The sequence below is a fragment of the Hyperoodon ampullatus genome (assembly GCF_949752795.1).
Source record: "Hyperoodon ampullatus genome assembly, chromosome: 4".
Lineage (NCBI taxonomy): Eukaryota > Metazoa > Chordata > Mammalia > Artiodactyla > Ziphiidae > Hyperoodon > Hyperoodon ampullatus.
Genome location: NC_136917.1, coordinates 164,040,083 through 164,060,008, shown reverse-complemented (window position 1 = coordinate 164,060,008; position 19,926 = coordinate 164,040,083). Strand labels below are relative to the sequence as shown.

Here is a 19,926-nt window from a genome sequence, read left to right as displayed (position 1 = left end):
TTATTGTAGAGAGTTTTCTGAAACTCTTGTGGGAATGGGAAAAAGACAAAATTATTTTTTGCCCGTCTGTCTTAAAATTCAAGTTCAGGTTTAGGTAAGCTTTTATTAGGACATGAATGAGGGCCTGTTTCGTGGATGCGCTTGTGGGCAGTTCCCTGGGGGCTCCTCATCAGCACCATCAGCTTGGGGCCATCTCTCATTGACAGTGGAGCAGTTCCAGAGGCAGCCAGCACTTCGGCACACACCTGCAGCTTGTCGTCACTCCTGGAGTGAACAGAATGGCCACGTGCACACCTGTTGACTCCCCCATGACTGTCTGAGGTGGGCGGATTTTAGATTCTACTTTTCACAGCCATGCTGGAGCCCACCTTGCTCGCGTTATGAGATACGATGACCCCAGAGGGAGGACAGTCGAGCAGGGGTCATGGGCATTTAGTCTCCCTAATGAGCCACACATTATGTTGCATTTAAAATATTCAGAATGGTGGTCCAGAAAAATGTGAGATGCTGTTCTTTTTACCAAAAGTGAGGTGAATGTTTTAATACAAATATCATACTATATTTTTTAAAACTCACCTTTCTGTAATATGTTGATGTATAATATATTTTTTTAATCTTTGAGAATACTTGCTTTATAATGGTATGTTAGTTTCTGCTTTATAACAAAGTGAATCAGCTATACATATGCATATATCCCCATATCTCCTCCCTCTTGCATCTCCCTCCCACCCTCCCTATCCCACCCCTCTAGGTGGTCACAAAGCACTTAGCTGATCTCCCTGTGCTATGCGGCTGCTTCCCACTAGCTATCTATTTTACATTTGGTAGTTTATATATGTCCATGACACTCTCTCACTTTGTCCCAGCTTACCCTTCCCCTTCCCCGTGTCCTCAAGTCCATTCTCTATGTCTGTGTCTTTATTCCTGGGTTCCTCAGAGCCATTTTTTTTTTCTTTTTTAGATTCCATATATGTGTGTTAGCATACGGTATTTATTTTTCTCTTTCTAACTTACTTCACTCTGTATGACAGACTCTAGGTCCATCCACCTCACTACAAATAACTCAGTTTCGTTTCTTTTTATGGCTAAGTAATGTTCCATTGTATATATGTGCCACATCTTCTTTATCCATTCATCTGTCGATGGACACTTAGGTTGCTTCCATGTCCTGGCTATTGTAAGTAGAGCTGCATTGAACATTGTGGTACATGACTCTTTTTGAATTATGGTTTTCTCAGGGTATATGCCCAGTAGTGGGATTGCTGTGTCATATGGTAGTTCTATTTTTAGTTTTTTAAGGAATCTCCATACTGTTCTCCATAGTGGCTGTATCATTTTACATTCCCACCAACAGTGCAGGAGGGTTCCCTTTTCTCCACACCCTCTCCAGCATTTATTGTTTGTAGATTTTTGATGATGGCCATTCTGACTGGTGTGAGGTGATACCTCATTGTAGGTTTGATTTGCATTTCTCTAAGGATTAGTGATGTGTGCATCCTTTCATGGCAATCTGTATATCTTCTTTGGAGAAATGTCTATTTAGGTCTTCTGCCCATTTTTGGATTGTTTGTTTTTTTGATTTTGAGCTGCATGAGCTGCTTGTAAATTTTGGAGATTAATCCTTTGTCAGTTGCTTCATTTGCAAATATTTACTCCCATTCTGAGGGTTGTCCTTTCGTCTTGTTTATGGTTTCCTTTGCTGTGCAAAAGCTTTGAAGTTTCATTAGGTCCCATTTGTTTATTTTTGTTTTTGTTTCCATTTCTCTAGGAGGTGGGTCCAAAAGGATCTTGCTGTGGTTTATGTCATAGAGTGTTCTGCCTATGTTTTCCTCTAAGAGTTTGTTAGTGTCTGGCCTTACATTTAGGTCTTTAATCCAGTTTGAGTTTATTTTTGCGTATGGTGTTAGGGAGTGTTCTAATTTCATTTTCTTACATGTCCCTGTCCAGTTTAACCAGCACCACTTATTGAAGAGGCTGTCTTTTCTCCATTGTATATTCTTGCCTCCTTTATCAAAGATAAGGTGACCATATGTGAGTGGGTTTATCTCTGGGCTTTCTATCCTGTTCCATTGATCTATATTTCTGTTTCTGTGCCAGTACCACACTATCTTGATTGCTGTAGCTTTGTAGTATAGTCTAAAGCACGGGAGCCTAATTCCTCCAGGTTCGTTTTTCTTTCTAAAGATGGCTTTGGCTATTCGGGGTCTTTTGTGTTTCCATACAAATTGTGAAATTTTTTGTTCTAGTTCTGTGAAAAATGCCATTGGTAGTTTGGTAGGGATTGCACTGAATCTGTAGATTGCTTTGCGTAGTATAGTCATTTTCACAGTGTTGTTTCTTCCAATCCAAGAACATGGTATATCTCTCCATCTGTTGGTATCATCTTTAATTTCTTTCATCAGTGTCTTATAGTTTTCTGTATACAGGTCTTTTGTCTCCTTAGGTAGGTTTATTCCTATGTATTTTTTTCTTTTTGTTGCAATGGTAAATGGGAGTATTTCCTTAATTTCTATTTCTGATTTTTCGTCATTAGTGTATAGGAATGCAAGAGATTGCTGTGCATTAATTTTGTATCCTGCTACTTTACCAAATTCATTGATTAGCTCTAGTAGTTTTCTGGTAGCATCTTTAGGATTCTCTATGTATAGTATCATGTCATCTGCAAACAGTGACAGTTTTACTTCTTCTTTGGCGATTTGGATTCCTGTTATTTCTTTTTCTTCTCTGATTGCTGTGGCTAAAACTTTCAAAACTGTGCTGAATAATAGTGGTGAGAGTGGACAACCTTGTCTTGTTCTTGATCTTAGAGGAAATGGTTTCAGTTTTTCACCATTGAGAACAATGTTGGCTGTGGATTTGTCATATATAGCCTTTAGTATGTTGAGGTAAGTTCCCTCTATGCTTACTTTCTGGAGGGTCTTTATCATACATTAGTGTTGAATTTTGTTGAAAGCTTTTTCTGCATCTATTGAGATGATCATATGGTGTTTCTCCTTCAATTTGTTAATATGGTTTATCACACTGATTTGCGTATATTGAAGAATCCTTGCATTCCTGGGATAAAACCCACTTGATCATGGTGTATGATCCTTTTGATGTGCTGTTGGATTCTGTTTGCTAGTATTTTGTTGAGGATTTTTGCATCTGTGTTCATCAGTGATATTGGCCTGTAGTTTTCTTTCTTTGTGATATCTTTGTCTGGTTTTGGTATCAGGGTGATGGTGGCCTCATAGAATGAGTTTGGGAGTGTTTCTTCCTCTGCTATATTTTGGAAGAGTTTGAGAAGGATAGGTGTTAGCTCTTCTCTAAATGTTTGATAGAATTTGCCTGTGAATCCCTCTGGTCCTGGGCTTTTGTTTGTTGGAAGATTTTTAATCACAGTCTCAATTTCAGTGCCTGTGATTCGTCTGTTTTTATTTTCTGTTTCTTCCTGGTTCAGTCTCTGAAGGTTGTGCTTTTCTAAGAATTTGTCCATTTCTTCCAGGTTGTCCATTTTATTGGCATATAGTTGCTTGTAGTAATCTCTCATGATCCTTTGTATTTCTGCAGTGTCAGTTGTTACTTCTCCTTTTTCATTTCTAATTCTATTGATTTGAGTCTTCTCTCTTTTTTTCTTGATGAGTCTGGCTAATCGTTTATCAATTTTGTTTATCTTCTCAAAGAACCAGCTTTTAGTTTTATTAATCTTTGCTATCATTTCCTTCATTTCTTTTTCATTTATTTCTGATCTGATTTTTATGATTTCTTTCCTTCTGCTAACTTTGTGGTTTTTTTGTTCTTCTTTCTCTAATTGCTTTAGGTGCAAGGTTAGGTTGTTTATTCGAGATGTTTCCTGTTTCCTAAGGTAGGATTGTATTGCTATAAACTTCCCTCTCAGAACTGCTTTTGCTGAATCCCATAGGTTTTGGGTCGTCGTGTCTCCATTGTCATTTGTTTCTAGGTATTTTTTGATTTCCTCTTTGATTTCCTCAGTGATATCTTGGTTATTTAGTAGTGTATTGTTTAGCCTCCATGTGTTAGTATTTTTTACACATTTTTTCCCTGTAATTGATATCTAGTCTCATAGTGTTGTGGTTGGAAAAGATACTTGATACAATTTCAGTTTTCTTAAATTTACCAAGGCTTGATTTGTGACCCAAGATACGATCTATCCTGGAGAATGTTCCATGAGCACTTGAGAAGAAAGTGTATTCTGTTGTTTTCGGATGGAATGTCCTATAAATATAAATTAAGTCTATCATGTTTAATGTATCATTTAAAGCTTGTGTTTCCTTATATATTTTCATTTTGGATGATCTGTCCATTGGTAAAAGTGGGTGTTAAAGTCCCGTAATATGATTGTGTTACTGTCTATTTCCCCTTTTATGGCTGTTAGCATTTGCCTTAGTATTGAGGTGCTCCTATGTTGGGTGCATAAATATTTACAGTTATATCTTCTCCTTGGATTGATCCCTTGATCATTATGTAATGTCCTTCTTTGTCTCTTGTAATAGTCTTTATTTTAAAATCTGTTTTTTCTGATATGAGGATTGCCACTCCAGCTTTCTTTTGATTTCCATTTGCATGGAATATCTTTTTCCATCCCCTCACTTTCAGTCTGTTTGTGTCCCTATGTCTGAATTGCCTCTCTTGTAGACAGCATATATACGTGTCTTGTTTTTGTATCCATTCAGCCAGTCTGTGTCTTTTGGTTGGAGCATTTAATTCATTTACATTTAAGGTAATTATCGATATGTATGTTCCCATTACCATTTTCTTAATTGATTTGGGTTTGTTATTGTGGGTGTTTTCCTTCTCTTGTGTTTCCCACCTAGGGAAGTTTCTTTAGCATTTGTTGTAAAGCTGGTTTGGTGGTGCTGAATTCTCTTAACTTCTTCTTGTCTGTAAAGGTTTTAATTTCTCCGTCAAATCTTAATGAGATCCTTGCTGGGTAGAGTAATCTTGGTTGTAGGTTTTTCTCTTTCATCACTTTATCCTGCCACTCCCTTCTGGCCTGCTGAGTTTCTGCTGAAAAATCAGCTGATAACCTTATGGGGATTCCTTTGTATGTTATTTTTTGTTTTTCCCTTGCTGCTTTTAATATTTTTTTCTTTGTGTTTAATTTTTGTTAGTTTGATTAATATGTGTCTTGGTGTGTTTTTCCTAGGGTTTATCCTGTTTGGATATCCTCTGTGCTTCCTGGAATTGGGTGACTATTTCCTTTCCCATGTTAGGGAAGTTTTCAACTATAATCTCCTCAAATACTTTCTCAGACCCTTTCTTTTTCTCTTCTTTTTCTGGGACCCCTATAATTCAAATGTTGGTGCGTTTAGTGTTTAGGTCTCTGAGACTGTCTTCAATTCTTCTCATTCTTTTTTCTATATTCTGCTCTGTGGTAGTTATTTCCACTATTTTATCTTCCAGGTCACTTATCCGTTATTCTGCCTCAGTTATTCTGCTATTGATTCCTTCTAGAGAATTTTAAATTTCATTTATTGTGTTGTTCATCATTGTTTGTTTGCTCTTTAGTTCTTCTAAGTCCTTGTTAAACGTTTCTTGTATTTTTTCCATTCTGTTTCCAAGATTTGTATCATCTTTACTCTCATTACTCTGGAGTCTTTTTCAGGTAGACTGCCTATTTCCTCTTCATTCGTTTGGTCTGTTGGGCTTTTTACCTTGCTGCTTCATCTGCTCTGTATTTATCTGTCTTCTCATTTTCCTTAACTTACTGTGTTTGGGGTCTGGTTTTCGCAGGCTGCAGGTTCGTAGTTCCCATTGTTTTTGGTGTCTGCCCCCAGTGGCTGAGGTTGGTTCAGTGGGTTGTGTAGGCTTCCTGGTGGAGGGGACTAATGCCTGTGTTCTGGTGGATGAGGCTAGATCTTGTCTTTCTGGTGAGCAGGACCATGTCCATTGGTGGTTTGGGGGTTTCTGTGACCTTATTATGATTTTAGGCAGCCTCTCTGCTAATGGGTGGGTTTGTGTTCCTGTCTTGCTATTTGTTTGGTATAGTGTGTCCAGCACTGTAGCTTGCTGGCTGTTGAGTGGAGCTGGGTCTTAGCGTTGAGATGGAGATCTCTGGGAGAGCTTTCGCCATTTGCTATTATGTGGAGCCAGGAGGTCTCTGGTGGACCAATGTCCTACCTTGGCTCTCCCACCTCAGAGACTCAGGCTTGACACCGGGCTGGAGCACCAAGACCCTGTCAGCCACATGGCTCAGAAGAAAAGGGAGAAAGAAAAAAAGAAAGAAAGAAAAAACTAAAATAAAATGAAATAAAGTTTTTAAGATAAAAAATTAAAAACATTATTAAAAATAAAAAAAGTAAAAAGAAAAAAAAACGGACAGATAGAACCCTCGACAAATGGTAAAAGCAGAACTGTGCAGACAGAATCACACCAAGAAGCATACACATACACACTCACAAAAAGAGAAAAAGGAAAAGAAAGTATATATCTTTTGGGAAGTCTGAGGTCTTCTGCCAGCATTCAGTAGGTGTTCTGTGTGAGATGTTCCACATATAGATGTATTTCTGATGTATTTGTGGGGAGGATGGTGATCTCCATGTCTTACTCCTCTGCCGTCCTGAAGGTCTCTCTTATATTTTTGATCAAGGAGATGGATTCTGTTTTGAAAGGAATGAAAGATGTTGGGAAGTAAAAAATACTGCAGTTGTTACTGGTCGTATCTCGGGGACAAGAGGTATTCCAAAAAAACTGGAGCTAATGATTTTTCCCTAAAATTACTGTCTGGTATTTTAGAAGATTACTTCATAATGTCATTCTACCATTTACAACAATACTGCTTCTCACTCTTTAGTGTTTTCAGTGTTTAAGTTTTTTACTCTCCACACATAATACAATTCTTCAGCTAAAACAGGAGTAATGAGACAAAATGGTTCTGAAAAGCACAATAGAAAAATATTGTCCACTGGTTTATTTTTCCAAATGAGTAATAGGCTATTTACAAATAAGTAGATCTCCAATGATGTATATTAAAATGGTAAATTATTACTGTTTGAAATCTAAATTAAAAAAAATTTACTGCTTCTCACTTTTAATAGTACGTTTCATTCCTTTTGATATTTTTATTATTTAGAAAGAAGTAAAGCCACTAGTTTGAAAAATTATGCAAGTTCTCATCAGGGCGAAGGGCCCAGTTGTGACATGCTGGCATGGTCCCTTTGTTTTTATATAAGCTCTTTGAGCCTCAGTATCTTTCATGATAAAGCCGGTGTGAGGAAATCTCCTGGCAGGATCATTGTGATGATCAGATCAGAACGCATGTGTCAAGCACTCGATGCCATACCTAGCGTGTGTCAGCTGTGATGTAGTGTTGTTCCTATTTAATACCTGCGTTACTGGATTTATAAATAATTTAACGTCTTCCTGGGCTTCGTAACTTAACAGTACATGTGGGTCAGTTTAAGTGTTCAGAATCAGCATTTAGTTTCATTACTGTTTAGAGGAATTGTTAATCATTCTAGGACATGGTAAAGACCCATGTTGGTAAAAATGTGTTTTTAAAATGCCAACATCTTCTGCTGAATATGTTTTTGGTATTCTAAAAGTAAAGAATTTGGTTTTCTGTTTGTTTGCTTGCTTGCTATTTTTGGGGGGTGGGGGCTTGCTTTTTCATTTACCTCTGCTGACAAGGTAAATAATTAAGATGAGAAAATAATTGTTTCATGTTGTGGCTTGAATTTTGAGATCTTATTGCTGTACTTCTAGAAAGAGATGACCAGAGCTGTAAAACTAAATGAAGCATACACTTGGGAAAACAAAATTTTCTTTCTCTGTGTTCTTTTCTGAAAACCCTAATAGAAGTAATAAAATATAGTAGTTTCACCAGAAATGTTCAGTGATACCCAGCAGACTTCCTTAGGATTGTATACATGTTCATGAGAAGCGTTTCTGCCTTCCTGTCAAAGGTCAGTCACGTGAGATTTGTGCTTAGTGTGTAATGTAATATTTCTAAAGTTCTTAAGCTAATTTAGTTCTATTTGAAAATTCTTGTGTGCCAATCTCTCCGTCTCTCTCTCTTTTTTTCTTTTGTGTGTGTGTGGCTTTGTGTGAGAGAGTGGGGAAGCTTGACCACAGGGGTCAGGTACTGCCCTTGAGAGGGGAAGGCGCCCTGGATCCCAGATTATATAAAGTAGCCATCAGTGCAGAGTTTGAAGAACATTCCTGCCTTTCCCCTTTCATGAGTTAAAGCCCAATTTGGTTGGTAGCAAAGAGAGAGCTGAGAGTGCCGGGGAGGGAAGGAGGGGGGACAGTGTGGAGGAGAGAGAGAGAGGGAGCCAGAGAAAGGGAGAAAGAGAGGGCGTGAGGAGGTGTTTTTTTTTTTTTTTTTTTAATATTTATTTGGTTGCGCTGGGTCATAGTTGCAGCACTTGGGCTCCTTAGTTGTGGCCGGCAAGCTCCTTACTTGTGGCATGAATGTGGGATTTAGTTCACTGACCAGGGATCAAACCTGGGCCCCTTGCATTGGGAGCGCAGTCTTATCCACTGTGCCACCAGGGAAGTCCCTGGAGGTGGGAGTTTAAGGTGATGGAAGCACATATACATGAAACCGTTTTTTCTCTCCAAACATGGAACTGAATAAAGGAGGGAACAAACACTGGAAGAAAGAGCCAAGGCCTTCTGTGATACTTCCATGTGGTGTGCAAAACTCAGACTTCGTCACTGGCATCCTGGGAGGGATGTCATTGCCGCCTGTCTCAGGGGAGCCAGGGGCGCCAGCCTTTCATGGGGTCCTGCCGGGCCAGGAGGGTTGGGGGCACAGCTTCGCGAGAGTGGGTGGGTGGGCTGCGATGCTGGGCGCCCAGTGGCCCATAGAGTCCTGTTTCCTCTTGTTTCTGTCTGAGCCTCTTCCACGTTTGTTTCCAGGTGGCAGAGATAAGCGCGGGGGTCCCATCCTAACCTTCCCGGCCCGCAGCAATCATGACAGGATACGGCAGGAGGACCTCCGGAGGCTCATTTCCTACCTGGCCTGTATCCCCAGGTGAGTCCCGCGTGGTCGTGGCTGGTCCCCGTCCCAGAGGTGCAGTGCTGCACACACTCCCCAGAAAACAGCCCACAGGAGCCTGGATTCTAAGCAAAGTGCTGTCAAGTTAAAATCATGGTCTTTCTCCTTGTTTTCCTTTTGTGACCCTCCTGGGCGCGGGGCTGAGAAGGGTGGTGTATCGAGTGAGCAGCCTTGTGTGGTGGCGATGGGGGTGGCTTGGCCACGGGCCCGGGCCTTAGGTTGTGGTGTCCGAGGCGGAGCTAAAGCAGAGACGATCCTGATAACCGAGACCCGGCGGGCCGGAGGCTCACCAGTGGAGTGTGGTTTCCGCGAGGACCTTTCTGGCTCTGTGCTGCGCTTCAGTTCTTGGGAAGTATTTGGTTGATGTGTAGCGTGAACTTTGCAGGGCATCCAGAATCCCTAGCAGCTAATGTGCCAGGACATGGAGCTTGGGAGCTCTCATTCAATCTGCGACCCGCTAGTGACAGCCAGGGGGATTTTTAGCGTAGACGCCGAGGAACACAAGGAGTAGGCAAGGCTTTATTTTCTGGAGACCCCTGAAGTGAGGAACAGTTAACAGCAGTTGGCCAGTGTGTATACTTGAGGAGTCTAGCATGTTTGCTTCTGCTCTAGAAACATGTTACTGAGGTTTTACCTACAGAGCGAGCCGACAGCTGGGAGACGAAACCCTCCCCTGCCTCCCACATTAACACCTCCATTTAATGGTTAAGATTAATTTTTGGAAAACAAAGTACTGCCCTGCTATAATCCAAGCATACAGCCAGGCCTGGCATAAGAGGTGGCTGTGTACCGGGGGTCGGAGCGGGACCCCCTGTGAGGAAGAGGTACTCTCACCCCAGAAAGGGGTGTGCTAAAGCAGGGCATGGCTGCTGTGCGCCAGTGAAGAGGGACTTCCTAGGAGACTAAACGAGCGCGTGAAAAAGGACACTCGGTCATAATATAGGCTAACGAGTAAACGTAAGGAACATGTTACACAAGGAAATCATGAAAGATGGTCAACAGCAGCGTAATGGATTCTGAAGTTTGCGGTAAGTGTAACGGATCGGCCACGGTGCACGGCTTGTGACTCTCCCCCGACCTCTTTGGGTCGACACCAGCCAGGGAAACAGCACTGTCCTCTGGCAACCCATCCTCACTGTGGCTGAGGGAGGTCAGCTTTGGTGTCGATGGTCTGAGCTTCAGAGGGAGTTCTTGGGTTTTTCTGTAGGGTATCCTTTGTGGGAAAGCTATTACATCAAATCATCAGTAACATATTAATGGGCCCCTGCTTAAATATGTGGAAAAGTTTTCCCTTTCCTCTTACTCTGATATTTTCTTGGCCTGTTGAGCTGTTGAAATCACAGAGTTGGAAAGAATTTTAGAAGTAATTTACTACTCACTGTCACTTATAAATAACAGCATAGTTCACAGCCACTACTTACTGAGCTCTTACTGTGTGCCATGTGCTGTGCTAATGATGAAAAAGAAAGAGATACAGATGATGATGTGAAAAAACAAATCCCTGCCATCCACAATGATGCTTGGTGTATAGTTTAATGAAACACAAGTTGAATTTCACCCAGGTGATCTTTTAGAAAACATTTACATCGTTGGAATTCTGTATATAACTTTGGCTACTTGCTTTCTGGTTTTGAAATCCATATTGGTTATAAATATAAAAAAATTACTTTTCCTTTCATTGATATCATAAAAAATCGATTCAGGTATATTTTGAATCATCTGGATGACCCACTTAAAAAAAAAACCACACAAAACTTTGTCCTGGGAATCGTGAGTGTATAAACAAAACTAGAGAGAAGCAAACACCTATGGGCCCATCATCCAGCTCCAACGATGATTGGATTCTGCCAATCTTGTCTACTTTCCCAAGAAAATATAGCAAATCCCAGATATTCTCTCATTTCTCTCACAAATTCTTCAGTGTGTAGAGTGACTCTCCAAGCACTGAGCACAGTCAGTTCGTTTCATTGCCTGGATTTGCTTTTGTATTTACAATTTCAGGTGACAGGCAATGCCAGTTTCTTGTTCTTGGTTCATGAGCAAATGAGAGAGATGGGATTAATTTGCATGTCAGTGATGCGTTTGCCAAGTGATAGTGGAGGAAGGTTTCACAGTGGTCCAGATAGAAGTGGCCACAAAAAGAGTCCTCTCCAGGTCCACCGCAGGTCCTACAGCGACTGACAGAGAGCCTCGGTGCCTCCAGGGAGCCTGCGGAGGTGGGAGCACTCTGGTTTTAGCCAAACAGTGGGACCAGTGATCATGTCAGGAGATTAATGGTGTGTGAAGTTTTGGGGACTTGTGGGTTCGCTTGTTCTTTATTTCTGAGTCTATAATTTGATTTTACAGTTTCAGAGTGAAATACACAGTCCTGGGCAGTGGGAGGGCCAGGGGGAGGGTGTCCTGTGGGACCCCGTTCTCTGTCCACCACTGTCGATGTCTTCTGCGATGTGACGGTAGCCTCTGGCTGCCCCTCGGCCAGACAGTTACAGGGCTCCACGTGCCCGGATTTGGAGAAGTGTGCCATCCGGGAAAGCTTGGGGGTCAGAGTCAGACGGGCTGACCTGGTTCCTTAATTTGATGGGTTTTCTGATCTACGAGATGTGATAGTAATCGGTACTTCTCGGATCACTGTATTAAGTGAGATTATTTATGCACATGCCCAGCACAGCGTCTGACTCACGGTAGCCCTCTCAGAAGTAGTACAGTAATGTCCATCTTTCGTATTTGCTCTTCGACTTTCCTTCAGTTGTTTTTCTTTTTGCCACGTGTTCGAGAAGCAGATCATCTTGTCTGTTTTTTTCTGCGTGGCCTCCCGATGGTCTTTGCCTCTTAACATGTGGCCCTCAGGGTTAAAGCATAACGTGATCTGAGAGTGGCGACTAGTTTTGAGTCCTGTTGTTTGGGCCACCTTCCCTCCCCTCTCGCTTCCTTAAAAAACAAACAAACAAACAATTAGAATAATAGATTGGTTTTCATATGCTTAATTTGCAAGGGACCTTTTCCTTAAATGTGTAGGAGAAAAGTCACAGCGGAACTTCTTTTTTTTTTTTTTTAATTAATTTATTTTATTTATTTTTGGCTTTGTTGGTTCTTTGTTGCTGTGCGCAGGCTTTCTCTATTTGCGGCGAGCGGGGGCTACTCTTTGCGGTGCACAGGCTTCTCGTTGCGGTGTCTTCTCTTATTGCAGAGTATGGGCTCTAGGCGCGCAGGCTTCAGGAGTTATGGCTCGCGGGCTCTAGAGCGCAGGCTCAGGAGTTGTGGCACACGGGCTTAGTTGCTCCGAGGCATGTGGGATCTTCCCGGACCAGGGCTGGAACCCATGTCCCCTGCATTGGCAGGCGGACTCCCAACCACTGCACCACCAGGGAAGCCCCGGAACTCCTTCATGGTGTCATTGGAACCCCTGCACAGAAATGATAATCACGTGAGTCTTGGTGCATCTCTAGGTGTTTATTGCTCTTTTGAATTATACTCATTATGTTCTAGAACGTTTTGGCTTCTTTAGAATGATTTATAGCAACTAAATGGATAAACCACTCTGACTGTCTTTTGTCACCAGTGACATAATGTGTAACTTTTCAGTTGATCCCTTCATGAACATTCATATAAAAAGGGACCTTCTTCAGCTAGGAACTGAAGGAAGGAGAGTTCCTCTTTTTTAGAGACCTGAATTGAAAAAGGACCTTAGTTTTATCTACATTTAAAAAAATCTCCCAGCTAAAATGAGGCTCTTAGGTAAAACTGCTAAAATACCTGGTTAGTAAGTCGCACTTCGCAGTGAGCAGTGCCTTGAAGGAAGAGCCTGGTGCGGAGCCCTTCTGCAGCAGCTGTGCTTGTTCATTAGACGCTCAGAAATAGAGCTGTGGCTTTGGTAGTGTTTGCAAGTCACCGCTTTCTTAATAACGCGTGGCTTTTAACTTGATAAAGACAGATGGGTGCGCAGGATGTGCACTCCCAGCCCAGTTGGTGTGCTGCTTGCTTTACTTGGAAGTCACCGGTGGGAGCAGTTAGTTGGATGGCGGAGGCAGGTGACTGGTTAATCCTTCTGTAAATGGTGTAAGCTCAGGGCACCTTTTGCTTGTGTCTCTCTCCAGCTTGTTCCTCTTGTTAAGCCTGGAGTTATTCAGGATTCCTTCTAAGCCCCGTCAAGTGGAGGGGCTTTGTAGTTTTATGTGCACACTGTGTAGAGCTGTGTGAGGAGAAAGGCCGCCAGAGGATTTACCTTGATAGGGGAAGACCGATGCTTAAAGCGCGGGCACCAAACAACAGCTCATACGACAGCAGAGCCTGCGGCCTGACAGCCTCCTGTCTTTGGTGTACGGCAGCAGAACATGAGAGTCTGGAGCAGAAGGTCCCAGGTGGGCAGCAGACCTCCGACATCCCCCTGCTCAGGCAGGTCTAGCCCCAAGGCGCTGTGGAGCCCAGAAGTTTCTACCGAATGGACTTTTGCAGGATGGCAAGCTCCTTTAGAACCCGAGCAAGTTCAGAATGCTAAATTTCAGTGACTCGGGGATTTTAGGAAACATTTCTGGGCGTGCCCAGCTACCTCTAAGGATTTGTGAAGGTGACCCGAGACACTCCCTGAAGACACTCCCTGGACCCACGCCCAGGACCTACCTGAGACAGGAGGAGTGATGGCCTGAGGACTGTTGAGCTAGGTGTTAACTGGTTTTCAGTTCATATTCGTACAGGAGTTAATCCAGTCACTCCTCGCAGCTTTCCACACTGGGGTGATAAGCCGGTTCGTTGGATCAGTCTGTTTTCTCCTTAGGGCTTTCAGGACTGTGTTTCTAGGGCTGCGGGCCGCCATCTACTCAGGCTCTGTCCCCACGGACTTTTTGGGAATGTTTTTGGGAGTATGCCTCTTATACTGATGAAGTTGTCCTAGGAACTTGGAGTGTCCGTTACTCTACCGGTATGAATCAAAAGATAAGGAAAAGAATGGCGTGTCGCAACTAGAGAAAGCCCACGAGTAGCAACGAAGACCCAACACAGCCAAAAATAATAAATAAATAAGTAAACAAATTAATTAATTAATTAAAAAATATATTCACCTTTAAATATAAATAAATATTCTAGATGTAACTTGGGGTGAAAATCTTGAGTGCTGTACATGTAGAAACTATCAGTTACTTGAAAAACAGATATCACTATAAGAGTAAAATGCTGAAATAATAATAATCTGAAAACTGTCTATTTCATGTACAAAAACAATTATTAAAAGCTTTCAAATAGTTAAGAAAAAAAGAATGGCGCGTGAGGCAGTGGGGAGGGCAGGGAGGCGGGGGAAGGGGGAAGGTAGGGGAGTAAGCTCATGCGAGAGAGTGTGAAATTCATTTTAATTTTGACATAAATTTAGGTGAGACTATGGATTTTTTTTCCTGTCTATAATGGTCTCACTTTATTTTTAGAAATTTTCCATTAAAAAATCTTTGAAGTGTAGTCAGTCGCTTTACAATATTGTGTTAGTTTCAGGTGTACAGCAAAATTATTCAGTTCTGTGTATTTTTTTCAGATTACTTTCCATTGTTGATTATTACAAGATATTGAATGTAGTTCCTTGTGCTCGTAAAGCTTTGTTGCTGATCTGTTTTATGTATAGTAGTTTGTATCTGCTGATCCCAAACTCCTAATTTATCCCTTCCCCCAACCCCCTTCCCTTTGGTAACCATAAATTTGTTTTCTATGTTTGTGCGTCTGTTTCTGTTTGGTATATAGATTCATTTGTATTATTTTTAGATTCCACATATAAGTGATATCATATAATGTTTGTTTTTATCTGACTTACTTCACTTAGTAGGATGATCTCTAGGTCCGTCAGTGTTGCTGCAAATGGCAACATTCCTTCATTCTTATGGCTGAGTAATATTCCACTGTGTGTATGTACCACATCTTCTTAACCCAGTTTGTCTGTTGATGGTCACTCAGGTTGTTTCCGTGTCTTGGCTGTTGTTAATTGTGCTGTTACGAACATTGGGGGAGATGTATATTTTTTAATTAAAGTTTTCATTTTTCACTGGATATATGCCCAGGAGTGGGATTGCTGGGTCGTATGGTAGTTCTACTTTTAGTTTTTAGAGGAACCTCCATACTGTTCTCCATAGAGGCTGCACCAGTTTACATTCCCACCAACAGTGTAGGAGGGTTCCCTTTTCTCCACACCCTCTCAGGCATTTATTATTTGTAGACTTTTTGATAATGGCCGTTCTGACCGGCGTGAGGTGATAGCTCATTGTAGTTTTGATTTGCATTTCTCTAATAATTAGTGATGTTGAGCATCTTTTCATCTGCCTGTTGCCAGCTGTACGTCTTCTTTGGAGAGATGTCTATTTAGGTCTTCTGTCTTTTTTTTTTTGATTCGGTTGTTTGTTTTTTTGATATTGAGTGGTATGAGCTGTTTGTATATTTTGGATATTAACCCCTGTCAGTCACATCATTTGCAAATCTTTTCTCCCATTCTGTAGGTTATCTTTTCGGTTGCTTGATGGTTTTCTTTGCTGTGCAAAAGCTTTTAAGTTGGATTAGGTCCCATTTGTTTAGGGTTTAAAAAAAATTTTTTTTATTGGAGTATAGTTACTTTACAATGTTGTGTTAGTTTCTGCTGTACAGCAAAGTGAATCAACCATACGTATAATATACATATATCTCCTCCCTCCCAGATTTCCTTCCATTTAGGTCACCACAGAGCACTGGGTTCCCTGTGCTATACAGTAGAACCTCACTAGTTATCTGTTTTGTACATAGTAGTGTACATATGTCAATCCCAATCTCCCAGTTCATCCCACCACCGTTTTGCTTTTGTTTCTTTTGCCTTGGGAGATTGATCTGAGAAAATATTGCTACAATTTATGTCAGAGAATGTTTTGCCTATGTTCTCTTCTAGGGGTTTTATGGTGTCATGTTTTACATTTAAGTCTTTAAACCATTTTGAGTTTATTTTTGTATGTAGTGTGAAGGGAGACTATGGATTTTTAACCCAAGTTTATGAATACTCTGACTTTTGTTTTTTTCTTTACTGCAGATGTGCTTTCTGTATGTTTCCCGTGTACTCAGAGGTTGAGATTTAATAAAGTTAATAATTTTTATTTTTTCGTCAAGGACATTCTTAAGAGAAACTGGCTGTTTTGTTTTAACAGCTAGAACGTGGAGAGGAAGAATACGTGACTCCTAGCCCTGCCTTGACTTGGGCTAAGAGCCAGCAGTGTCCACCGTGGCCTGTGCGCCATCGGCGCAACCAGCTGAAAAAGATAGACAAGTCTCAGTATTACTAGATTTTACACCACAGACCCCGCCAGAAGGGTGCCAAGGATCCCCGGGGGTGGGTGGACCACACCTGAGAACTTCTGAGGTAGCTCAGGGGCCTGGGACAAGTTAAAGGGAATAAACTGGGACATTCAAAAGCTCCTGCCGTCACCTGCACGCCAGTGCGGGTGGTTTCAGCTCCTGTGACCCCCGAGTCCTGCGTGACTGCTGTTCACTGCTCTGCGCCTGCTGCTGGGGCTCTGTCCCTGCTGTTTAGTGGCCCTAACAGTTACTAGACAGCCTGTGTGATCAGTGAACGCACAAAAGCCCAGAGAGATGGGCAGGACGGTCATTGCTCCTCTCCTAAAGAGAAGGCAAGGTGCAAAACCGTGGACACAGGAGAAAAAGTTGGAAGGTTTTTGAGGTTGAACCCTGTGCGTGAATAGTCAGTCTACTCTGTTAAGGTACCAGGGAGGGTGAGGACCACGCGTGAGAACTAAGCTCTTCCTGTAATGATCTCTCGTCCGCCAGCTCCCTGGGCACAAGTGCTGGCCAGCCAGGCGGTGGGTGGAGCGAGGTGCCCCGCAGGCAGCAGGATGACGGAAGCAGAATCGGCCTTGCCCAGCAGGACTCCGACCAGAAAAAGTGGTGGGAATTGCGTGGTTTCAACCTGTCTTCTCTTTCTCTGTAGTGAAGAAGTCTGCAAGCGAGGATTCACGGTGATCGTGGACATGCGTGGGTCCAAGTGGGACTCCATCAAGCCTCTGCTGAAGATATTACAAGAGTCCTTCCCCTGCTGCATTCACGTTGCACTGATAATCAAGCCAGACAACTTTTGGCAGAAACAGAGGACTAATTTTGGCAGTTCTAAATTTGAATTTGAGGTAACTTCCCTGTGTAGCCAGCCCAACTAAACCAGTAGGTGTGGTTTATTAAAAGCTTTTCCGTCATCATTTTAGGCTGGTTATAGATTTTTAAAAACCACGTATTCCACAAGAACTGCACATCTGACGTACATATGACATGCAAAATTAGTTATTGTGTAAAATAACACAGTTAGGCTTGTTTCTCGCCTTATCCCAGTGGGTGTTTTGCCCATGGAGGGTTTAGGTTCCAGGCCTCTTGTTTCTGGGTAATGGGGCTACTTGGGTGTAAGGCGTGTTTCCTAGAAAGAAAAGCCTGTTTCCTTTTACTTCACGGGATAAAACAGCTTTACTGTTCAGTGCAAGTGGCTTTAGGTGGCTTCAGAGTCATCATCGTTACCTCAGCCTTGGAAATAAGGGAATGTTAGGGAGAAATGCCCAACTTCACATTTCCTGAGGAAAATGTGTGGGAGAGACTGACTTTTCATCGTGTCCTGGAGAGGACGGTGTGCCACATATTTCACACATCAGGTCTCTCGTTTATGAAAAGGGAGAGGTTCCTTGAAAACCTATGTGGGGCTCTGGATTCAACTAGCAGACAAGGTCGTTGTCTTTCAGATAGTGTGTAAAACAGACCTCAGCCCGCTGACTTACTCTCCTTTCCCCTGGAAACTGCCCCCCTTAAGCTACCAGGGTTCTGACAAGGCTTTGATGCAGTTGGTTTCATCCGATGATTATGGGGAGAAAGTATTCTGGCCAGCTGGAAACTTGATTCATGCCGTATTCTGTAATAAAATTTAAGTATTTTCTAACAATAAATTATAATAATTTTTAGTCGAATAGATCGCTTCCTCTAGCCACTTTGCCCAAACATTAGGTTTCAGTGAATGTATTCACGCATTTCAAGGTTAACGACAATAATAGTATTAAACATACCACACAATATTAGTTCTTAAGCTTTATGTTACATGTTACACACACTTTTCAGTGTCTCTTCACGGGTACATTACTTGCATTTTAAAATTTCTCAATCCATGGTATTGATTTTCAACCTGAAATCTGAATTTAGTTTTAATTTGAATTTGAAACTACACCCAAGAGGTTTAGGTGAAAGGTGAAACCAGTAAGCCTTTATGTTCACACACAAGAAGAAGTGATTTTGGAGGACAGTTTGTTGGCTATTATATTAGTTATTCTCTTGACGCAGAACGTAAAGTGTGTTGTATTTAATGATACACGTTTTAAGCAGAAATAACGACGTGGTGGTATAATGTATGCAGGTTTTTGCTTGTCTAATTGTGCTCTTTCCCTCCGGGCCTTTAAAAGTTTCCTGCCCTGGCTTTTCTATTGAACTTGTCTGTACATTATCACGAGCTTCTGTCTGTGAAGCGATCATCTCCGTGGACATTATTAAAGTCTGGGCAGACGAGACAGGGAGGAACCGACAGTCACACTTCAGACCAAACCGCTGGCCGAGGGGCTGCCTCTCTTTCTCGCTCTGCTGCCTTTTGCCATTTCTTATGCCAAAGAGCATAGAGATACAGTTCTAGGTTTCTCTAAGGCTGGAGGTGACGGAGGTGGGGCTAAACGAGCCTTTCTCTGTTTTATCTTTGGGTTCTGGGCCACACATCTTTTCCCTTTTCCTTTGTCTTCATATTTAACACCCCCCACCTGCCTCACCCCCAGTGATGTTTTCCTTGAGGCATAATACTAATATTAACTCTGCGTCATCTTCTGATAGCATGAGATGGAGATTTCTTGCTCAGGTTGTAACTGACTAAAACTTTGTTAGATTGGAATGTAGTCGGTGATGTATTGAATACAACACTTGTACTGCTCAGAATCGCTGCCGATATTATTGCAGTGAATGAAGCATTCCCTCTCTCTCCAACTTTGTGAGAAGAGCTTCCGCCAGCTTTCTTGCTATAACCCTTGTGTATTTTCTACATTTTTAGAAAGCCATTCATATTCTAATGTGCTTAAGATAGTGGGTTAATTTCCGCATTCTTGGAAAGAAATCTAATATCTTTAGCTGTCCTGAAATTCATATGATTCTATAATTTTGGGTATTGCAACTAACGTATATGTGTTGCTCTAATGGATTTGTCGTTCACTGACTGTACTAATGCCTCTTTCATTTACATTTGTTTTTATGGGGCCAGAACAAGGTATGTGACATTTTCTATAAATGGATTACTTGCTTTAAGTTTGAAAATCTGTGATTAAGCATTGCAAACTGCATTATGATAAGACCGTATAAGATTGGTTCATCTTCTCATACATGATTTTCTTTCCCCTTAAGACAAATATGGTCTCTTTAGAAGGCCTTACCAAAGTAGTTGACCCTTCTCAGCTAACGCCCGAATTTGACGGCTGCCTGGAATACAACCATGAAGAATGGATTGAAATCCGAGTTGCTTTTGAAGACTACATTAGCAACGCCACCCACATGCTGTCTCGGCTGGAGGAGCTTCAGGACATCCTAGCTAAGAAGGAGTTGCCTCAGGATTTGGAGGGGGCTCGGAATATGATCGAGGAACATTCCCAGCTGAAGAAGAAGGTGATTAAGGCCCCCATAGAGGACTTGGATTTAGAGGGACAGAAGCTGCTGCAGCGGATTCAGAGCAGTGACAGCTTTCCCAAAAAGAACTCGGGGTCAGGCAACGCAGACCTGCAGAGCCTCTTACCCAAGGTGTCCGCCATGCTGGACAGGCTGCACTCAACGCGGCAGCACCTGCATCAGATGTGGCACGTGAGGAAGCTAAAGCTGGACCAGTGCTTTCAGCTGAGGCTGTTTGAACAGGATGCTGAGAAGGTAAA

General features: G+C 42.1%; 1 protein-coding gene across 1 annotated transcript in view; it reads left to right on the top strand.

Annotated features, from left to right (window-relative positions):
• TRIO (trio Rho guanine nucleotide exchange factor) overlaps window positions 1-19,926 on the top strand; it is a gene marked incomplete at its 5' end in the record, with an annotated part of 376,660 nt that overhangs the window by 140,930 nt on the left and 215,804 nt on the right. The window contains 3 exons of the mRNA XM_079704002.1: window positions 8,863-8,977; window positions 16,935-17,127; window positions 19,409-19,921. Of these exons, the coding sequence (XP_079560128.1) occupies window positions 8,863-8,977; window positions 16,935-17,127; window positions 19,409-19,921 (821 nt within the window). The remainder of the gene's footprint in view (window positions 1-8,862; window positions 8,978-16,934; window positions 17,128-19,408; window positions 19,922-19,926) is intronic.